Genomic DNA, 23,216 nt, shown 5'->3' on the forward strand with positions numbered 1-23,216 from the left:
GGGAGAGATGGGACACAGAGGCATGTTGCCTGCCTCCTGATATGCCTCTATGTCCCCCCCCAAGCCGTTCTCTGCCCCCCACCGCCCCGCTATAGCACCCCCCTTGAAATTAGCGACAATATTTGTTGCTATTTCGGAGGGTAATGGGAGGAGAGGGATTCCCTGCTCAAAACGCCCACTGGGGACATTCTTGCATTCTTTCCAGAGCTGTCATCGAGCAGCTCTCTGTTCCTGGCTGCGGCCCCTGCCGCTCCTCCGCACGCTGAGAGAGTGATCTCTCTTTTTCCAGCATCGTGACCCCAGAGGTCACTAAAGTGAAAGGGAGACAGTGCAGGCCAACGGAGCGGCGGGGGTGGCGGCTACATGATCCGCCCAGCCCCCTGGATCAGGTAGCCTAGGATTATTTTGTAATTATATGAGACCACCTCGGGGCTCTCTTTAACAAGAGCTGGAGAAGAAGCATCTAGAAAATGGATCTCACTTTACCACAGCCACAACGTCAGCATTCACAACGGCTCCAATGTACGATCCGCTGCGTTTGTCCACATCTATTGGTGTCCGTTGTAAAGGACACATCATCATTAGCATGGCCATTTATGACATATACGTGGTCCGTGTGGGGGACAGTAAAGTTTATGTCAGGACTTTGAGTTTCGTCACCCCAATGGACTCAACAGACGTTCATACATAATTAAGATAGAATCCTTTGTCCTGTCTATTTGTCCATTGCAGAAAATGGTTCACCACTGTGTGTGAATGTAATTGTGGAGAAAGGAAAGCACTGGCACAAAATGCAGCAGGGATGGATCCTGCCACACTGGGCTTACCTGCAGTGTGCTCCAATAGTAGTCCACAGTTTCAATCAAAGAGAATAATACCCCTTATCGTGGCTGGGTAGACACAAAAAAGCTTACAGCAGTGCTGACAGCTGTTTCGCAGGGACTAGCCCTGCTTCATCAGAGATGACCCCCCCCCCCCCCCCGGTTTTAATTGATTGGTCAGCAAATTGTAGCCAAATGACAACCAGCTAAAAATAGATGCAAGCAAAACTGAAGTTCTTGACAGTGAAGATTAGCGCCTGGCAACAAAACAGCTCCACTCCTTATCATCTTCACCGTGGGTAGTGGTGCAGACATATGTTCAGTCATGCGTTCTGCTTGTTAATATGGTAATTAATGGGGAATTAAACTTCAAAAATGAGCTTTCTTTTGTTGTAAAATCATACTTTCACTTAAGGACTATTGCATAAATTAAACACCTCATCCTTCAACGAGGTCTAACAGGGCTTGTGTATTTCATTACATCACAGCTGGACTAGTGCAGAGTCTTTTACCCAGGCCACTGCTGGACTACCCAGCTATTGTGAACAGCTACCTAGGAAACAGAAAATCTATTTTTTACCTGGTTGACCTGATGGCATTTGTTCTTCTCAATAACGACTTTGTTTTTGAGGGTCGTTACTACCGTCACCATCAGGGGACAAGCTCTCACTAACAGTCAGCAGCCAGCATAGGTCGGACCCCCCCCTCCCTCGCCTGGGTCCCCCGATCTGCGCTCCTCCTCCAGCGTTAAGTAACCAGCTGCGTGCATAAAGATAAAGAGGCAACGGGCGGGGGAATCACTCACCTCTTCCGCGTTCCATCGTGCGCTCCACCGACGTCACTTCTTGCAAGGCCGTCCACTTACAATACAGTGTGCGGCGTTGCCAGAAGTGACGTCAGTGGAGCACACGATGGAACGCGGAAGAGGTGAGTGATTCCCCTGCCCGTTGCCTCTTCATCTTTATGCACGCAGCTGGTTACTTAACGCTGGAGGAGGAGCGCAGATCAGGGGACCCAGGCGAGGGAGGGGGGGTCCGACCCCCCTCCCCACCGCTAGGCCCAATACCCCCTTTCTCCACAGACAGGCGGGTGCCGCCCCCCCAGATCTGCCGCCTGAGGCAAATGTTTCACCCCGCCTCATGAGCGGGCTGGGCCTGGGTGCTAGCTGATTGGCTGCCATGTGTCTGCTGACTGTGAAATAAGGGGTCAAAGTTTAGCTGAATGATAATGTATAGGGGGCAAATCGAACACGCCAAATATTTGTTGTTCGCCGTGAATGCGAACAGCCGATGTTCGCTAAAAAAACTGCTAGCGGGTGAACTGTTCGGGACATCTCTATTGATCTGTTCTTGTGGCTTATTTTATGTCAGAATGAATACCTGACCATTTAAGGTTAGGTAATGGAACACGTACGTAATATTATGAGTGAAGAACAGACGACAGAGAGCCATCACAGGTCTACAATAGGCCTCGGAGCTCTATCCATAGACTCAATCAGCTCATCTTTTAGAACTAATCCCCCTGAAAAGATGTTCCTACAGTGAGAGGTCATATGGATTTACCGACTAGGTTTGGTGAGTCCGCATGGTCTCAACGTGGATTTTTCATTAAAAAGTATCTTATCTTTTTCAGCTAGGTTTATTATTATTGTGTAATAAAAAAATAAAATTATCCTAAAAGTATATGTCCTGGTTTTATGTGTTACTCCACCAACCAGTGAATGTGCATGTTTGCTGTGGACGGGCTACATTGGGGTTAACAGAATTTGTAAATTAAGTTGGTTTGGTAAGAGGACCAGGTGGATGGATAAGAACCAATGTACCTTGTTTTATTCTCTTTAATACTAGGGAAATACTAACAATAATCCCCCATCTGCTTCTGTGCTCATTGGGCTCTATTCTCAATGATTTTCCGCATGCGGAAATGCACTTGTGGTAAATTCCCGACTGAAAAAAAAAACATCTTGACATTCACAACTGTTTACGCATGAAATTTACCACATGCGTAAAATTTTACGCATTAATTACCCGCATGCGTAAAAAATGCGGTAAAAGTCCGCAAAAGTCGGTAGTTTCCGCAAAAAAATCCAAATTCACAAAAAAAAAAGAGGCGCCTTATTTCTGACTTAACTACCGAATTTTTATCACCTACTAGTACTTGGTGATATATTTCGCTTCCCATTGACTTAAATGGAGTCTGGAGCCTTGAGTGCTGTGTTTGCTGGACTTTAATTTTTTTTTTTGGACAAGTTTTTTTATGCAACTTTTTTTCCACATGGTTTCCGCATGTTTACTATGTAATTACGCATGTTTCCCAAATTTTTTTACGCATTGTTCCTGCATGCGGGAAACATGCGGAACATTTTTAGTGAATGTGGAAATTTTTCGGTGTTTTATGCAGGCGGTAAGTTTACGACCAAAAAAACATTGCTGCACATGGTTTTGTGAATAGAGCCCATTGGGTAAATGTATGCGGTAAAGTACATGCGGGAAGTTTGCGACCAAAACACCGTCAAGTTGACATTCTCAAAATGTTCCGTATGTTTTTTCCGCATGCGGAAAAAGTGCGGTAAAAGTGCGGGATTCATGCGGAAAAATTTCCGCAAAAGTCGGTATTTTCCGCAATAAAAAAATCAATTCTCAAAAATGTTCAGGCGCATCATTTCGTCGTTATTTACCGATTTTGTATCACCTACAGATAGTAGGTGATATATTCCGCATCCCATTGACTTTAATGAAGTCTGGAGGCTTAAAGAGAATCTGTATTGTTAAAATCGCACAAAAGTAAACATACCAGTGCGTTAGGGGACATCTCCTATTACCCTCTGTCACAATTTCGCCACTCCTCGCCGCATTAAAAGTGGTGAAAAACCAGTTTTAAAAAGTTTGTTTATAAACAAACAAAATGGCCACCAAAACAGGAAGTAGGTTGATGTACAGCATGTCCACACATAGAAAATACATCCATACACAAGCAGGCTGTATACAGCCTTCCTTTTGAATCCCAAGAGATCATTTGTGTGTTTCTTTCCCCCTGCAGCTATCTTCCACTGAAGTGTCAGGCTGTTTCTTCCTGCAGAGTGCAGACAGCTCTGCCTGTATGTAATTCATCAGTATGTGGAAGCCCAGCCAGCTCAGAGGAGGATTTAACCAGGTTGTAAAAGATAATAGAGCAGAGAGAAGCTGCTCTAATCTAAATAACACACAGGCAGTGTGCAGAGAGGGGCCTGGAGGGGGGAGATGTATCACAGAACCACAACACTGAAGAACTTGGCAGCCTTCCAGACACAGGCTGACAAGTCTGACAAGAGAGAGATAAGTTGATTTATTACAGAGATGGTGATAGTAGAACGTGCTGCAGTAAGCCAGAACACATTAGAATAGCTTTTGGAACTTGTAGGATGATAAAAAACAGGATGCAATTTTTTGTTACGGAGTCTCTTTAAGGGCTGTGCTTGCTGGACTTTAATTTTTTTTTTTTAACCCATTCAGATTCCGTGGTTTTCACGAGAGAAATGTTCACCTCCCATTCATTAGCCTATAACTTTATCACTACTTATCACAATGAACTTATCTATATCTTGTTTTTTCCGCCACCAATTAGGCTTTCTTTGGGGGGTACATTTTGCTAAGAGCCACTTTACTGTAAACGCATTTTAACAGGAAGAATAAGAAAAAAATGGAAAAATTCATTATTTCTCAGTTTTCAGCCATTATAGTTTTAAAATAATACATGCCTCCATAATTAAAACTCACGTATTGTATATGCCCATATGTCCCGGTTATTACACCGTTAAAATTATGTCCCTATCACAATGTATGGCGACAATATTTTATTTGGAAATAAAGGTGCATTTTTTCCATTTTGCATCTATCACTATTAACAAGTTTAAAATAAAAAAAATATAGAAATATTTCATCTTTACATTGATATTTAAAAAGTTTAGACCCTTAGGTAAATATTTACATGTTTTTTTTTTTTTTTAATTGTAATGGTTTTTTTTATATATACTAAACATTTTATTTGGGTACTTTTGGGAGGGTGGGAGGTAAACAATAGATTTATAATGTAAATGTGTGTTAATTCTTTTTTTTTTTTTCAGGTGTAGTATTACTTTTTGGCCACAAGATGGCGGCCATGAGTTTGTTTACATGACGTCACTCTAAGCGTAGCACGCGCTTAGAGTGACGCATCGGGAAGGAGACGGCCAGAAAAAGCCCAGCTTCCGAGAGAAGCTGTCGCTTTTTCAGCGGGGGAGAGGAATCAGTGATCGGGCTCCATAGCCCGATACATTGATTCCTTGGCTACCGAATCCGCGGCCGGGAGTGCGCGTGCATGCGCACGATAGGCCGCGGGAGCGCGCGGTAGCGCGCATGGTTCCTGGACGTAGAAACTACGTCCAGGAACCAAAATAGGTTAAACACTTTTTCATAGGGCTGAACGATTTTCGGTTTTAAACCGAAAATCGTGATCAAGGGTAAGGGCCTGTACACACTGAAAAATGCAAGCAAAATCGCAAGCGCATGCGTTTTTAAAGTGCATGTAGTTTTAAAAACGCATGCGCTTTTGTCTGCGTTTTTTGTGCGTTTGCGTTTTTCTTGTAATTGCTGATTGGCTAAAGAATCCTTTGTTTTTTTTCTAGTTTACATTTCAACAGGAATCAGGAGATTGCAGAGTCTTCTGGGATACTGACTTCTGAAAAACGCAGGCAAAAACGCAAGCGCATGCGTTTTTAATGCGTTTTTCATGCACTGCGCTTAAAAAAGTGCAGCAGGCACTGCGTTTGCGTTTTTCTAAAAACGCATCGCACCAGTGTGTACAAGTCATCACGATTTTCATTCTTTTTCAAAAGACCTTGCGTTTTTAAAAACGCATGCGTTTTTAAAAACGCAACGCAAGCGCAGCAGTGTGTACAGGACGATCTTGAGATCGTCAGAGCTTCGGTTTTGCTGCGTTTTTCTCTGCCGCTGGTACATTACTCTGCTCCCTCCTCAGTGTGTAAACAAAACAGAAACATTCCTCTGCAGGCGCTGGAGAGGAGGACCATGCCCCCTCCCACCCACCCTCTATATCCCTGCACTCTCCTCAATAATGAAGGTTGCCTTCACACCTTAGGTATAGTGTATCCTCTGAAGCAGACATCTGTGGGGGTGGAATGTGACAGGTACTGGAGGATGTTACCAAAGCGTTGAGTTTCATGGACCACTGCCAGACAGTAGGGCAGCACTTTTTGATCTTCCCATCTTGGTGGGCGCTCCAGTCCAATCACATGTTCAATTTCATCATGAACTTTTTCTAAAGCAAAAATGGTAAAGAACGTTTTTTAAATTAAAATATTGTGCCTTTTGATTGAATTTAATGTAATTTCAATATATATATATATAGATAGATAGATAGATAGATAGATAGATAGATAGATAGATAGATAGATTATATAGATATATAAAATGAGATGTTTGTGTGTGTGTACAAATGTATGTGCCGCGATCACTCAAAGATGCCTACACCATTTTCAATCAAACTTGGTATACAGATCCCTTTGTGGAAAGTTTTTGTCCAGCTACATTTCCTATTTTGATAAGATAAGGACACTATGACCGGGTAAGGTAATTGAATTCCCTCCTTTTTTTCATATCACATTTCTACTAAATCTGACAGGGAACACTAAGAACAACAGGATAGGTAAGCTAAATTAGTAATTAGTAAGTAACTTATTGGTTGATTCCCCCCCCCCCCCAGTTAATATGGAGTTTCAACCTACTTCCCGGCTAGTTTTGATGAGCACCTGGCTGTCATTGGCTCACCACCTCCTATCCTGTAAGCAGAATTGTGCAGAGAAGCACCGGCCCTGCATTCTTTCATATCGCCCCACCCGGCTACTTTTTCATGCCACCCGTCTAATATTTCATGCCACCCGGCTGGAAAAAATTTCTGGGGAGAACACTGCTCTTACACATTGATGACCCCACGACCACTGTGCCATCTGCCAGGAGTTATATGACAAGTGTGGTCACCATGGTCCATGACCCACGACCAATGACAAGTTTGGCCAAAACAACACCTACTATTTTGGGAGGCACTTATTTAGGCCTCTTGCACACTTCATGCATTTCCGATTCCGCTTTTTAATCAGTTTTTACCTCCGATTCAGATTCAGATTTTTATTCTTTACTGCATGCTGCAATTTTTGATCCGTTTTTTCTGTTGAATGTATTCAGGGAAAATCGAAATTTAAAATCGGAAACGGAATCAGAATCAGAAAATGGATTTCCAGTGTGCAGGGAGCCTAAATCATGACTGGAAAAATAGGATGATTTGAGAAAGATTAATTCCACAATGCTATATTATATGACCTCAATTCACTAAGCTTATCTTCTGTCTTCAGGGACGTAACTAGACATCACTGGGCCCCCCTGAGAAACTTTGGATGGGGCCCCCCACCTCCCTCGCTTTCTGCACAGGAAAACTGAGGACCAATGTGTTTTCCCCATGCAGATAAAAACACTTAGACTTAAAGGAAACGTCAGGCAATCTATGCTACCCCCAGATCTACTTACCCGAGGCTTCCTCCAGCCCCTTGCAGCCGACAAGTCCCTAGTCGCAGCTCTGCTCCCAGTACATACATACACACACAGCTGTATTATTTTACTACATGAGAGCACATGCTATACGGAGGAACAACAATGGCATGCTGAACATAAGATATAGTATTCACTGTAACTTTGGCAAAACATTCAGAATGTCACTGATTGATACTGTTATTACAAGATCTTGGACTTCATTGAGACAACAAGCTCTCAATGAAGCAGCAACAGTAAGACATCAATCTCCACTCCACTGAGTTGTAAAAGTAATCAGGGCCATAAGGTCATTAGCCTGTATGTGTGATAAGAATCTAGGAATCCTTTGCTGAAAAGGGAAAGTCTACAACGTTTTTTTCAAAATGTGACTCCTTTGTTTGTAAGGTTGTACATGAAGTCATCAGAACTTTGCAGCAGTGAGAGACAGATGTTTTTTTTACGAACCCTAGGGAGCAGGGACAGTGTACAAATTCCAAAGTGTGTATGAGTCCTTATCTGTGTGGTGGACACATGCAGTCAATATAACAATGGTGCGAGAGCAGAATACGTTTTTTTAACTGTCAGCCTCTCAAACTTTTCCCCCCACGGGCCCCCTGTGGCGTCTGGGCCCCCCTGCAGAGGCATCCCTTGCAGGGTCTATTGTTATGCCCCTGCCTGTCTTTAATAACGTTTCTAGAGTTATCACCATGGTGATGGAGCATGTAGTATTCAGGAAACATTTTACCTCAGGCAAACCTAAAGTTAACGCTTCTGTCTTTAAGTTAACTCTTTAATCCTTAAAATAACTCCAGAATTCTAAAGTTAAAGACAGGCTGTTAATTAACTGCGTGTGAAAATAACTACAGAGGACGTAACTTAACTACAGAGGAGGTAACTTAAGGAATAAAGAGATAAGATAACTCTCTCACTGTGTGGTGGCAAGTTTTCTCTTGCCTTATTATCTCCAGCATGATCTTAGTGAATAGAGGCCAATGACTAACCAGCTACCATCCTTACTTTGTATATCTGGGTATTTCATCATCATCAGGATGGCCCATTGTAATGTTAAGGTAGTTGTTTCTGTACCACCAAGAATAAGATCAAATGTGGAAGCCAGGAGGTTCTTCTCTGTATAGATTTTGTCTTTTTCATCATATTCTTTCTCCTTGTAGTGCAGATAGAAATCCAGAGGAACAATGCAAAAGAAGAACATTACATGTTTTTTGATAGTGCTAGTGCAAATATAACATCTTAAAAAGGAACTCCAGTGAAAATAATGTAATTAAAAAAGTGCTTAATTTTTACAATGATTATATAAATACTTCATTTTTTACCATAATTATGTATAAATGATTTAGTCAGTGTTTGCCCATTGTAAAATCTTTCCTCTCCCAGATTCACATTCTGACATGTATTACATGGTGACATTGTTACTGTGGGCAGGTTATGTAGCTGCTCCTAGCTGTTTTGGCTGTTACAGACAGCTGTAAACAGCCATTTCCTGTCTGTGAACATTGTTACATTGTGGCAGTTTGCCCAGAGTACCGCGGTATTCAGAGCTTCTTGTGGGAGGGGTTTCAGCACAAAATCAGTCACACAGCGCCCCCTGATGGTCTGTTTGTGAAAATCATTATATTTCTCATGTAAAAGGGGGTATCAGCTATTGATTGGGATAAAGTTCAATTCTAGGTTGGAGTTTCTCTTTAAAGGGACACTTAAGTCAAACAAAAAAAATGAGTTTTACTCACCTATGGCTTCCAATAGCCCCCTGCAGCTGTACGGTGCCCTTGCCGTCTCCCTCAGATCCCCCTGGTCCCGCCAGCAGCCACTTCCTGTTTCGGTGACAGGAGCTGACAGGCTAGGGATGCGAGTGATTCTTCACATTCCCAGACACATTAGCACCTTCTATGCTGCTATATGGTATATGATATATGCTATAGCAGGATAGATGGCGCTATTGTGGCCAGGAACGCGAAGAATCACTGGCGTCCCCAGCCTGTCAGCTCCTGTCACCGAAACAGGAAGTGGCTGCCGGCGGGGCCAGGAGGATCGGAAGGAGATGGTGAGGGCACCGGACAGCTGCAGCGGGCTATTGGAAGCCCCAGGTGAGTAAAACTCATTTTTTTTTGTTTGACTTAAGTTTCCCTTTAAGTTAAAGACAGGCTGTTAATTAACTGCGTGTGAAAATAACTGCAGAAGAGGTAACTATTTTTTTTTCTCAAACTCAGCGTACCCACGGTACTGTACCCAAGAGAAAAATTAGCTTCATTGAAGCACTCCCATCATTGGGTATGGTTCGCATCATCGTTCGATTTTCCTTATTTATTTTCTTTCCTTTTATTATTATTAATTCTTGTAGTTAAAGCATCAATAAGGGAAATAAAGCCAGACCAAATATCTACAAATAGGTAATTTATATACTCTAAATACAGATTATAAATTATACATTCTGCCCCCAATCCAAATTTTTCTCCCCTTGGCCCCTACGCAGTACCCTTCCTCGCCCGAGTTCTCCCCAAACTTCTCAACTAATCCACTTGTACCTCAACCCAAGTCTAGATTTCAATCTTCGCCCCACCTAACAACTCCACCCCCACCTAACAACCTTTCTACAATAGAATACCCAAGTAATGTCCCAAATTGGAGGTGAGGGTTCTTCTCATAAAGAGGGTCTCGGGTGAAAAAGTGAATCTGCGCACAAACCCTTATGTTCTTCTAAAATCATGCAATTAAATGCGCAGATACCCATGTATCTCTCTCATGCGATACCGTCTCATGGGACGCCATCTCTCTCATGAGATACTGTCTCATGGGACGCAGCCACTTCCTCCAATCAAACTCCCACTTCAAGCATCCATCCATCCATCCATTCATTAATTGACCAGACTCATCCCGACAATCTCACTTCCCCCCTCCCCCACCCCATTGTAAACAGGGAACCCCAGAACACATCCTCCATAGTTTCATGCTGCCGCGTACTACCCACTGCAGTCTGCCTGTTACTCCCAATATCGCCCACCCTGTTTGCTGTGTGGAGGCCTGGAGAGAGAATCTTAGGGTAATTAAAACGCCTATCTTTATTTGAGCTCTATTCCTTGTCATTTCTCCATTCATGCAATATTTTTTCCCAGGTCTCTCTAAATTCCTCTACTCTAACACCCTCTCCTAATTTCTCTTCTTCCTGCCTTCTCAGTGTATTATTCATGTAGTTACACCATTCCTCCAAAGTAGGGATCTGACCTCCTTTCCGGTATTTGGTAATGAGCGCCTTTGCAACTAGAGTTCCCATTTCTTTTAGGAATCTAGTAACTCTATTATCATCTGTATTAGCGATACTAAAGATCACCCCTTCTGCTGTCAATATTCTTTTCCTCTTAAACTCATCATTTGTTACAGATTTACCTCTCACGAAGAGCTCTATCCTTTCCCAAAATTCTTGGATCCTTGGGCACCCCCACCAAATATGGATTTCGTCCCCTAAATCCTTGTTGCATCTTCCACACCTATCGCTATTTCGCTTAGAGATTTTGTTTAACCTTTTTGATGTCATATACCATCTATTTAAGAGTTTGTATTGTAGTGATAGTAAACTTGTATCATGAATTGCATTCATTTTTTGCCAAATACTGCGCCATTTTTGCGTACAGTCTCTCTCCTAGTCTCCCTCCCAGCTACCACAGAACGTAGGTAATCCAGGATTCAGCAGGCCAGCATAAAAGTCATAATAGATGGAGATCATACCTTTCTGGCACCTTCTAGAGTAGATATTTTTCTCTAGTATATTTAATTTTTCCTTAATTTTTTTACCCGTTGATTCCAGTCTGCCAAGATAACTATTCACCTGATTTAGCCACCAATATCCTTTCCCTGCCTGCTCACAATTTAGACCGGCAATTTTTAATTCTTTGTTACCCACAATATCTATGATTCTAGTATCGTAAGCGATCTTATTCTTATTAAAGAGTACCCGAGGTGGGTTTGAAGAATATTATCTGCATACAGAGGCTGGATCTGCCTATACAGCCCAGCCTCTGTTGCTATCCCAAACCCCCCTAAGGTCCCCCTGCACTCTGCAATCCCTCATAATTCACAGCCACGCTGCTGACAAACAGCTTGTCAGAGCTGGCTGTGTTTATCTCTATAGTGTCAGTCTGCTGCTCTCCCCGCCTCCTGCAGAACTCCAGTGCCCGCCTGCATCCCTTCCCTCCCTGCTGATTGGAGGGAAGGGATGGGGGCAGGGACCGGAGCTATGCAGGAGGCGGGGAAGCAGCTGAGACTGACACTACAGATGTAAACACAGCCTCACAGCATGGCTGTGATTTATGAGGGATTGCAGAGTGCAGGGGGACCTTAGTGGGGTTTGGGATAGCAACAGAGGCTGGGCTGTATAGGCAGATCCAGCCTCTGTATGCAGATAACATTCTTTAAACACACCTCGGGTTCTCTTTAAACCAGTTTAGATTGCAAGCAGGAAGGAATTCCTTATTGTCTTTGAGAGATATCAAAGGTGATATGCCCGTTGATTTATCGCATGTTTCTATCGTCCCAGGAGTATATTTAATGTTGGTTTGATTAATATGTTTGTTGTTGTTTTAATTAATTCTTTAATATTTTCCGGAATCCATGAGAATATTTTTGCAAAAGCTACTCCGCAGTAAATTGGAATCTGTCCTGCCGTCCTCTAATCTCCATGAAGTTACTCTTGTAAGATGGATGCTTCTATAATACCACAGGAGGTTTGGTGCTGCCAGGCCCCCATCCTCTTTTTTTCTTACTGATCATACTATACTTTCTCTTTCTCTTACTATTAGCCCATATGAAGTCCTGAAAGATGTTATGCCAGGACTTAAACCATGAGCCCGGTAAATTATTGGAATGCATTGCATTATAAACAGGATCTTAGGTAATATCATCATTTTAATGATTGCGGTGCGCCCCAATACATTAAAACAGGGTCTCTTCCAATCCCTCAACTTCCTCTTTATATCAGTCAGCAGGGGTTTATAGTTAGCGGCAAGAAGGTTATCTAACCTGTTACATAATGTTATTCCCAAGTATTTGACTTCATTTTTCCATGTGTAATGTATTTCTTTCTCAATCTCCTTCTTTATCCTTAGTGTGCAGCCTAGGTCTAGAATATTGATTTTTTTTCTCATTTATCTTAAAATTTGAACAAAGTCTGAAGTCTTCCAACACTTTTCCGCATCTTTGTAAAGATCTATTTGGGTTACTAAGGATCAGTAATACATCATCAGCGTACGCAAGTGCCTTAATATGTAATTGGCCCGACTGAATACCCCGAATTTCATTGTCTGCTTGAATTGTTGATAGTAACGCTTCCATGCATAGGTTAAAAAGAATTGGTGACAGTGGGTAACCCTGTCTAACCCCGTTTGTGATACTGAATCTTTCATGTAATGTGCCATTTACTACTACTTGAGCTATTTGATTAGCATATAGTTTTTTAATTCTTTTGATTAGCGCCTTACCTAATTCAAATTTCTGCAGAATGTCAAAAAGAAAAGATCTCGAGATTCTATCAAACGCTTTTTCTGCGTCTAGTGTTACTAATATAGCCTCTATCTTATCCTTTTTACATTTCTCATTAATATTAATTGCGGTATATATATTGTCTTTGAGTTGTTTATTCTTCCTAAATCCACACTGTGAGCTGCTTAGTAATTTATCAGTGATTTTCTCTAATCTACTTGCTAAGATCATTGCGTAAATTTTTATATCAGTATTTATTAACGAGATTGGTCTAAAGTCTGTACATCTGGATATTTCTGAGGTCTCTTTAGGGATCAGGGTTATTAGTGCACTATTATTTGTACTCGAGAAGGTAAGCTCTTCCGTCGAGTTTAGCATCCAACAGAAGAGCTCTACTATTTCCTTTACAAATGTTTTATAAAATTCCGCACTGAACCCATCAGGGCCGGGGCTTTTGCCAAGTTTACATTTATTAATTGCTTCTTCCACCTCTTCCTTATTTACAGGTTTATCCAATTCTATTCTTTCTTCCAGTGTTAGTTCCCCAGTCTTAACATTTTTAATAAAAATTGATGAGTCCTTTATAGGTTCCTCAAGATTATATAGTTTAGTATAAACATTAGTGAAAGCTTTGCCCATCTCCTTATTTGAACTTTTCTCTATTCCCTCCTCCTCTGTGATCTTATTTATGACCTTGCTTTTCTTTTTCCCTTTAAAGAGACTCTGAAGCGAGAATAAATCTCGCTTCAGAGCTCATAGTTAGCAGGGGCACGTGTGCCCCTTCTAAACCGCCGCTATCGCGCCGCTAAACGGGGGTCCCTTCACCCCCAAACCCCCCACTGCGACACTTGGTCGCAGACTTGGTCGCTCCTGGAGGCAGGGCTAACGGCTGCAGCCCTGCCTCCAGTCGCGTCTATCAGCGGCGCATCGCCGCCTCTCCCCCGCCCCTCTCAGTGAAGGAAGACTGAGAGGGGCGGGGGAGAGGCGAGATACGCGCTGACAGACGCGCGTGGGGCAGGGCTGCGGCGGTTAGCCCTGCCCCAACCAGGAAGCGCTCCCCCGCTGAAACGAGGGGATTTGGGGGTGAAGGGACCCCCGTTAAGCCGCGGGATAGCGTCGGTTTAGCAGGGGCACATGTGCCCCTGCTATCTATGAGGTCTGAAGCGAGATTTATTCTCGCTTCAGACTCTCTTTAAGGATATCGGCTAAGATTTTGCCTGCCTTTTTACCCCCTTGTTAAATCTTGTTTCGCTTCTCATTTAATTCTGTTCCACATTGCTCATTGAGGAGCTCGTTCAGATCCGCTCTTATGCTAATCAGATTAGCTAATGTTATGCTATCCAGTTGTTCCTTGTGTTTTTGCTCCGCACTATGTAATTCCTCTAATAGCATATTAATTTTCCCTTCTTAAATTTTCTTGGTCCTTGCAGATAGTTCCATCAAAACACCCCAAATCACACATTTAAATGAGTCCCACACCACATGGGGTTTGATTTCATTTGTCATATTAAAGTGCACAAATTCCTTTATTTTCTCGGCAATTTCTAACTTCACTGTTTCATCTTTTAATAGGTCAGTATTTACTCTCCACCCTCTTTTACTAAGGCCTCCTTCTGATATTTTTATTGACGTGATAACTGGAGCGTGGTCTGAATATGTAAAATGTCCTATTTTCACCTCTTCCACTAAGTCTATTTGTGACCTAGGAAGAAAAAGATAATCAATCCTTGAGTAAGATTTATATACTTTGGAGAAGTAGGTGTAGTCTCTTTCCCCAATATGTTTTAATCTCCAGATATCTACAAGAGAAAAATTATTTATCAGGGTATTCAGTCGGGCACAAGGTTGTCTTGTTAACTGACTTGTCCCTCTAGATGAGTTCCAAAATGGGTCTATGGTTAGGTTTAAGTCCCCGCCGATAATTATTTTACCCCTAGCTACTCCCATTACCTTTTCTATAAATAATAAAGCAAAGTCTTCCTGTTTATTATTCGGCGTGTAAACATTAGCAATTGTTATCCATAGACCCTCCAGTTTACCAATTATTATTATTTCTTGCGCCAAATCGTCCATTAGAACTTTTTCTACCTTTATGGGGATCTTTGTATTTACCAGGATTGCTACCCCACAAGTTTTCTTAAATTTGTTGTTATTACAAATCCACTCATATCTTTTATCTACAATTTTTGGTAGTTTCCCCGTTTGAAAATGCATTTCTTGAATTAGAGCAATGTCTATTTTATTTCTTACTAAGTCTGTAATAATTCTATTCCTTTTAGTTCACACATTTGCTCCATTAACATTAATTGTCAAAATTTTTAAAGATTCCATTTTATTAACTTCAATATGCTAAAAATAAAAAAGACAAGAGAAGAAAGACCTACGCCACCCACCCCTTTATTATGTGACAAGACCTGACAGCACCAATAGATCCTAAGCGTCAATCCATATCTGAGAAGTGTTCCTTTTTCCCTGTTTCCCGCATACATACCCACATCCACAAACATACTACACACTACTTTTGAACCAAGTTCCAATGGATGAGAACTAATACTCATCCGTTCTGGGAACTTTTCTGGTGATATCTCCACTGTCTTCAATCCACCATAAGGATATCTATCCAGAAACTTCAGGCGGGGGGGGGGGGGGGGGGGGGGGGGTACTATCTTCTTCCTTCAGAACTGATTTTCAAGTATTCAAGCCTCTTCCCATCCTTCTATTTCAATTTTTTGTAGCTCTAGTTTATTAAGAAATCTTTCCAAAGGCTCTCCGTCTTTTAAAGTTACTTATTATTTATGGTTGCTATCAGCGCCATGGGAAAACCCCATTTGTATACTCCTCCTTTTTTTTTAATCATTTCTAGGACGGGTCTGAGAAGTCATCTTCTCCATATGGTGCGGGCAGGCAGGTCCTGGAAGAATTCTAATTTCCAATCTCCAAAGTCTGAGTTACTTCTTGTTTTATAGAGAATCTCTTCCTTGAGTTTGAATGAGTGAAGTTTACACTGTACATCTTTATATTTTGTTCCGTTCAATATTTTTTCTTTACCCACTCTGTGTATCCGTTCTATCATATGTTCTGTTGGCTCTTTACTTTTCAGAATTTCCACAAAGATCTTCTGTACCACTCCCTCCAGGTCCTTCTGCTCCACGCTCGAGGGGATACCTCGGATTTTAATGTTCTCCCTTCTGCTTCTATTCTCCAGATCATCTGTTCTGCTTCTCAGTTCTCTCAAGGCCTCTTTATGAGTTCTCAGCTGCTTTATCTGGTCGTCTGATACCATCTTCACTTCTTTAGTTTGACTTTCAAGAACTTCCATTTTTTTGCTTAATATAGTCATCGATTCTTTAAAGGGAACCAGAGGCCCCAGGAAAAATATTCTATACATACCTGGGGCTTCCTCCAGCCCCATACACCTGGATTATTCCCACGCCGCCGTCCTTTGCTGCCTGGATCGGCCGGTACCGAGTCCCGCCAATTGTCCGCATCACACGGAGCTCCCTCCATAGACGTACGCGTGAGGCTGCTTACTGCGCAGCCGCATGCGTACTGGTATGGAGGGAGTCCCTGTGATGCGGACAATTGGCCGCGTCCGCCGGGAGTGACGGGTCCCAGTACCGCCGATCCAGGAAGCGGAGGATGGTGGCGTGAGAGCGATCCAGGCTTATGGGGCTGGAAGAAGCCCCAGGTATGTATAAAAGCTTTTGCTTTTTTTTTCTTATGTTCCTCTCTGGTTCCCTTTAATTGGTTTTAATTCCATTGCCACTGCCTCTTTTACTGCTTCTTGGACCGACTTTGCAACCGTGCATTCTATACGTTTAGTGAAGCCTTCAAGAAGATTTGCTATATTTGGATCTATTTCCTGAGTTTCATTTTCGACAGACTTAGCCGTACTGCGTTCTTCACTTGACCATCTGGAGATTTCCAGAGTCCTTGAGAAACTTGAGTCTAGGCTGCCCCTCCTTTGTTTCTCTGCTGACCTCACCAGTTCAGCGATTTTGTTTTTATGCTGTGAAATATCTGACAGAGCAATTGCTCCTCCAGGGGAAAAAACTGCAGCATTATTTTTCTCTGTGCCCAAAGTTTGCCGACTGTTCCCCGGACACTTCTCTTTATCTTGTTGCGATTCCGGCACAAATCCAAAATTACTTAGGCCCTTTTCAGCGGATGGAAGATGTTTTTTATTTCTAATGTCAGCTGCCATATTTGCAAATAATATTCAGCAGAATTCAGTGGTTGCAGTAACAGCAGTAGTAATTAATGATATTGGGAAATATCAGTGAATATATGCGTCTCCAGTATGATAGTATCCAGCAGTATTCAATGGTGACAGTGGTGCCCGATCAATAATATTCAACAGTATTCAGTGGTTGCAGTTACAGCAATAGTAGTTAATGATATTGGAAAGTATCAATTAATATATGCCCTCTCCAGTATGATAGTATCCGGTAGTATTTAATGATGACAGCGGTGCCAGACAAATAATATTCAACAGTATTCAGCGGGTGCAGTAACAGCAATAGTAATTAATGATATTGGGAAATATCAGTGAATATATGCCGTCTCCAGTATGATAGTATCCAGCAGTATTCAACAGTGACAGCGGTGCCAGACAAATAATATTCAACAGTATTCAGCCGTTGCAGTAACAGCCGTAATAATTAATGATATTGGAAGGTAGCAGTAAATATATGCCGTCTCCAGTATGATAGTATCCAGCAGTATTCAACAGTGATAGCGGTGCCAGACAAATAATATTCAACAGTATTCAGCCGTTGCAGTAACAGCCGTAATAATTAATGATATTGGAAGGTATCAGTAAATATATGCCGTCTCCAGTATGATAGTATCCAGCAGTATTCAACAGTGATCAACTAATAATATTCAACAGTATTCAGTGGTTGCAGTTACAGGCTCAGCAGTAGTAATTAATGACCTTGGAAAATATCAGTGAAAATATGCCGTCTCCAGTATGATAGTATCCAGCAGTATTCAACAGTGATAGCGGTGCCAGGCAAATAATATTCAACAGTATTCAGCCGTTGCAGTAACAGCAGTAATAATTAATGATATTGGAAGGTATCTGTAAATATATGCAGTCTCCAGTATGATAGTATCCAGCAGTATTCAACGGTGATCAACTAATAATATTCAACAGTATTCAGTGGTTGCAGTTACAGCAGTAGTAATGATCTTAAAAAATATCAGTGATTATATGCCCTCTCCAATATGATAGTATCCAGCAGTATTCAGCGGTGACAGCAGTGCCAGACAAATAATATTCAACAGTATTCAGCGGGTGCAGTAACAGCAGTAGTAATTCATGATTTTGAATCAGTGAATCTATGCCGTCTCCAATATGATATTATCCAGTAATATTCAGTGATGTCAGACAAATAATATTCAACAGTATTCAGCGGTTGCAGTAGTAATAATTAATGATATTGGAAAATATCAGTGAATATCTGCCATCTCCAGTATGATATTATCCAGTAATGTCAATGGTGCCAGGTAAATAATATTCAACAGTGTTCAGCGGTTGCAGTAACAGCAGTAATAATTAATGATCTTGGAAAGTATCAGTGAATATATGCCCTCTCTAGTATGACAGTATCCAGCAGTATTCAGCAGTGACAGCGGTGCCAGGCAGATAATATTCAACAGTGTTCAGCGGTTGCAGTAGCAGCAGTAATAATTAACGATATTAGGAAATATCAGTGAATATATACCAATATGATAATATCCAGATAATATCCAGTAGTATTCAGCGGCGATAGCGGAGCCAAAGAAATAGTATTCAACAGTATTCAGCGGTTGCCGTTTTTTTTTTCAAAAATCTTCAGTATTTATTGACAATAGGCAGCTGTCTTTAACAAATATAAGTATCAACAATATTCAATAATAAATATTATTTGATTTTCAGCACTGTTCAATAGCAGCGATTAAACGCCGACAGCAGGCTTCAGCAGTCATTGACAATAGATAGCAGGCTTCAGCAATCAATTAGCAATTAGCAATATCTAATACTATTCAGTGTTCAGCAGGGTATAGCAGCCCTTAACCATAAACAACAGGCTTCTGCAGCATCCATTAGATCTTTAGTAAATCTCAGCAATATCTTCTAACCACCTCAGTTTATCAGTAATCATCAGCCAAAATGACAAGGTAGTAGCAAAGTAGCAGCAGAGTTGCAAAGTGTTCGTAAAATAAAGTCTGAAGAGGTAACTTAAAATAAAGTCAGAAGAGGTAACTTAACTACAGAGGAGGTAACTTAACTACAGATGAGATAACTTAAGGAATGGAGAGATAAGATAACTCTCTCACTGTGTGGTGGCAAGTTTTCTCTAGCCTTATTATTTCCAGCATAATCTTAGTGAATTGAGGCCATAGTCTCTTAAAAGTAATACCTTTTAATGGCTAACGGATAAAGTTAAATAATGCAAGCTTTCTGGGATCTAGTCCTCTTCTTCAGGCATATTTCCAGATGTTAGCTGAAGTAAAACACTGATGCAGGTAAATAGCAAACACGAAGATGGCAGTTGTGCTGGTTGCTGTTTAAATAATTATCTCTTTCAATACTGTGTAAGGAAGTGAGTGCCTCTACTTACAGTAATCACTCCTCTTTTCTGCCTATCGCAATGGTTCTTCTGCCTAACACGAACCTTCCCCTTTTCTCTGTTTACACTAAATTCCCTAGCCACTATTGACTGTGTATACCAGTGATGGCTAACCTTTGCACTCCAGCTGTGGTGGAACTACAAGTCCCATAAGGCATTGCAATACTCTGACAGCTCTAGGCATAACTCAGGGAGGCAGAGGCATGATGGGATTTGTAGTTTTGTCACAGCTGGAGTGCCAAGGTTAGCCATCACTGGTATATACTGTATTTTTCGGGTCATAAGACGCACTGCGTCTTATGGTCTGAATAGCGGCAGAAGTCCCAGGTGTCCCCCTACATGAAATGTGTTCTCCTTTGCCCCCCTTTTGACCTCCTGCCCCCTCGTGTCCTCCTTTAGGACCTCCTCTGTCCCCCGATCATGGCCATCGGCTGTCCCCACATCCTCCCCCCTTCCTCCCTCCTGCCAGCCACCAACCAACCTTTCCGTTGCTTGGGGGCCCGGCTGTCCTACTATGCTCTGCAGACGCAGCCAATCGGAGCTGCTGCAGCGGTGTTCAGCGCTCGGATCATGCACTCTAGGAGCGGGGCAGGGCAGATGAAAATGCTTCAAAGAGATTGGAGCTGATAGTCTTACCAGCGGGACCAGGTTTCGTCATTGCGGCCAATCACTGCACTCCCTGAGCAGCTGAGACTTTTCAGGTATCAGTGGGAAAAAGTTAAGCACAAATTTGAAACAAAAAATTATTTAATTAGAAATATGTAAAATACAGTAAATATTTTAGTTGTTTCGGTACTAACGGCATCTAGGATAATATTGCCTGGTAGCTGTTAATCTAATGTGTGCTGTAAATATCAGAGGGATGTATTGAGCTCCTTCATCCAGAGTGGCAAGCGGGTAATAAGAGTGCATAAAAACTCACCTGATCACCGGTTCCAGCATCGTGACTCCATGGCAACAGGGCGTCACGTGACACACTGTCAGGATGTGCCCTAGAATTTGGAACTAATATCTGGGATCTCATGTCCTCTTTTTTGTGCTTACAAAGCTTATAAGTTAGGCCTCTTGCACACTGCAAGCGATTCAGATTCAGATTCCGCTTTTTAATCAGTTTTTACATCCGATTCCGATTCCGATTTGCAGTTTGCTCCCTGCACACTGCAAATCGGAATCTGAATCGGATGTAAAAACAGATTAAAAAGCGGAATCTGAATCGGAATCGCGTGCAGTGTGCAAGAGGCCTTAGACCAGCATTCGGCACTCTAAACAACTATTGCATTTGCATATGTGATCTTTAAAATTTTCCAGATTAAGAAAAGAAAAAAAAATGTATACTGTATTATAGTACTAACACTGATAACTAAAAAAAAGTTTTAAAAAATGCTACAATTTACTTCTTTAAAAAAATTAAACATTCAATCAATCAATCATTTAATTCCATCATTTTAGTAACCATAAATGGCTCTTACCTTTTCTTGTTTTTGTAGGAAGGCCTCGCTGTAGGTTCTGAAGAAATCATCACATTTAGCCTCCTGAGCTTGCTTAAAAAGCTCTTGCAAAATCACATTTAACTCATCGATTTTCTTTATAACAATTTTGGGAGTTTTTAGGAAGTATTTTAAGACAGGGAACACATTGAAATACTGTAAAAAAAATAGATAATACAATTTCTATTTATTATTTTTTAACTAAATGAGTAAAAAAGGCTTGTGGCTATCTCAGTATCGGAAACTGATAAAAAAGTGTGTGTGTGGGCCCTGACACACCAAGAGCATTCTGTGGGTTGTTTTCATTTTTTTAAAAATGCCTCCATTGGCTTACATTAAAATCGTGGTAAAATCGCTGCAAAATTGCTACAATCGTGATTTTGTAAAAAAAATTGCAACCGCTGCGATTTTGCTGCGATTTTACCTTGATTTTAATGTAAGTCAATAGAGTTGTTATTTAAAAAATGAAAACACCCTGCAAAACGCTCATTGGTGTGTCAGGGCCCTGTGTGTGAGCGTAGGGGGACTTGAAACTGAGCCAATTAAACCGAATAGCAGCTGGTTCAGTAATCAGATTTCAGCTAATTGAATAGTAGCTACTCGGTTTGACTGGGTCAGGTTGAAGTCAATGGAAAATATTGGAAGGTCGTAAATTAATTTCTATTTTTTGGATGAGGGGTAAATAGATGAAATAGGACAGGAAAGATGAAAAGGAACTATTTTCTTCACAGCAGTTGGACTCAACTCCATCAAACCTGACAGTACAATACAGAAAAAAAAATTGTCCTTTTAATGGTAATTGTTAAAGGACCAGTGTCACATACAATGCTGTACAACACAGAGTGCACGTCACCCAGATTGTTTTTTTTTTTAATTTGTGCCACTTCATGAAATCAATCCCAGAATGCACTACTTCTGTGTAGGGGAGCATGACCAGCCTTTCAGGCAGCTGATTTACTTGTGCTCCCTGATAACACTAAAAAATCAGATTCAGGAATATATAGACCTGTAAGCTTAACATCAGTTGTGTGAAAACTATTTGAGGGTTTCCTGAGAGATGTTATACATGACTTTATAGCAGAGAATAATCTAATTTCTAATCATCATCAACATTGGTTTACTAAGGACAGGTCCTGTTTGACTAACATGCTCAGCTTTTATGAGGTGGTGAATGCTAATGTTGATATTGGGAATGCTGAAGATGTGATATACTGTTCCCTCTGTTAAAGTGCGTACACACACTATGCAAATGCTAAAGACAGTAACCACCAGCTACCACGCTGCACATAAACATTCACACAATATAGTTGGTCTAAAAACATAAAACCATAAAATCTTACTGCATGGCAATCCGTCTCAGTCACTATTTAGCTATGGAAAAGTGCCTGCAGCTACTTCAAACTGTGCACTCCCCCAATTAACCACCCTGGCGTTCTATTAAGATCGCCAGGGTGGCTGCGGGAGGGTTTTTTTTAAATAAAAAAAAAACTATTTCATGCAGCCAACTGAAAGTTGGCTGCATGAAAGCCCACCAGAGGGAGCTCCGGCGGCCAAAAGTAACACGGATGGCCGCAATGAGCGACCTTCCGTGTTTAGCTTACTTCGTCGCCATGGCGACGAGCGGAGTGACGTCATGGACGTCAGCCGACGTCCTGACGTCAGCCGCCTCCGATCCAGCCCTTAGCGCTGGCCGGAACTATTTGTTCCGGCTGCGCAGGGCTCAGGCGGCTGGGGGGACCCTCTTTCGCCGCTGCTCGCGGCGGATCGCCGCAGAGCGGCGGCGATCAGGCAGCACACGCGGCTGGCAAAGTGCCGGCTGCGTGTGCTGCACTTTATTTCATTAAAATCGGCCCAGCAGGGCCTGAGCGGCACCCTCTGGCGGTAATGGACGAGCTGAGCTCATCCATACTGCTAAGGTGGTTAAGGCCCCTTTCAGAGTGATGGCTGAACTGCCCATTTTCCGAGCAGTTCAGCCTCCCATTTGCCACCCGGTAGAGCAATTTAAATGTAGCCGAATTGCAGCGGTTGTAACACCACACACGCGGAATCAAGCCATGTACAGTCATGTAGAGATCCCAGTATTTCCTGGGTCTCGGCTTAGCTTCTCATTGGAGGAAGCTGACAGAGGATGGGGGACATTCAATGGAGGAGGCGGGGAGACAATGCAGGGGGGAGGCGGAGGAGGACACTGATTGACAAGCTGCCAGGTAAACAGGTTAGCGACAATCATATTGTCGCTAG

The 23,216-nt window shown here is 42.0% G+C and overlaps 1 protein-coding gene across 1 annotated transcript in view; it reads right to left on the reverse strand.

Moving 5' to 3' along the window:
- The window catches only part of LOC137524539 (cytochrome P450 2W1-like), a 42,529-nt gene that overhangs the window by 3,323 nt on the left and 15,990 nt on the right, over window positions 1-23,216 (reverse strand). Inside the window, exons 5-7 of the mRNA XM_068244526.1 lie at window positions 20,958-21,131; window positions 8,399-8,546; window positions 5,932-6,116 (exon numbers count right to left, since the gene is read on the reverse strand). Of these exons, the coding sequence (XP_068100627.1) occupies window positions 5,932-6,116; window positions 8,399-8,546; window positions 20,958-21,131 (507 nt within the window). The remainder of the gene's footprint in view (window positions 1-5,931; window positions 6,117-8,398; window positions 8,547-20,957; window positions 21,132-23,216) is intronic.

The sequence above is a fragment of the Hyperolius riggenbachi genome, chromosome 7, assembly GCF_040937935.1.
Source record: "Hyperolius riggenbachi isolate aHypRig1 chromosome 7, aHypRig1.pri, whole genome shotgun sequence".
In the NCBI taxonomy this organism is placed as follows: Eukaryota; Metazoa; Chordata; class Amphibia; order Anura; family Hyperoliidae; genus Hyperolius; species Hyperolius riggenbachi.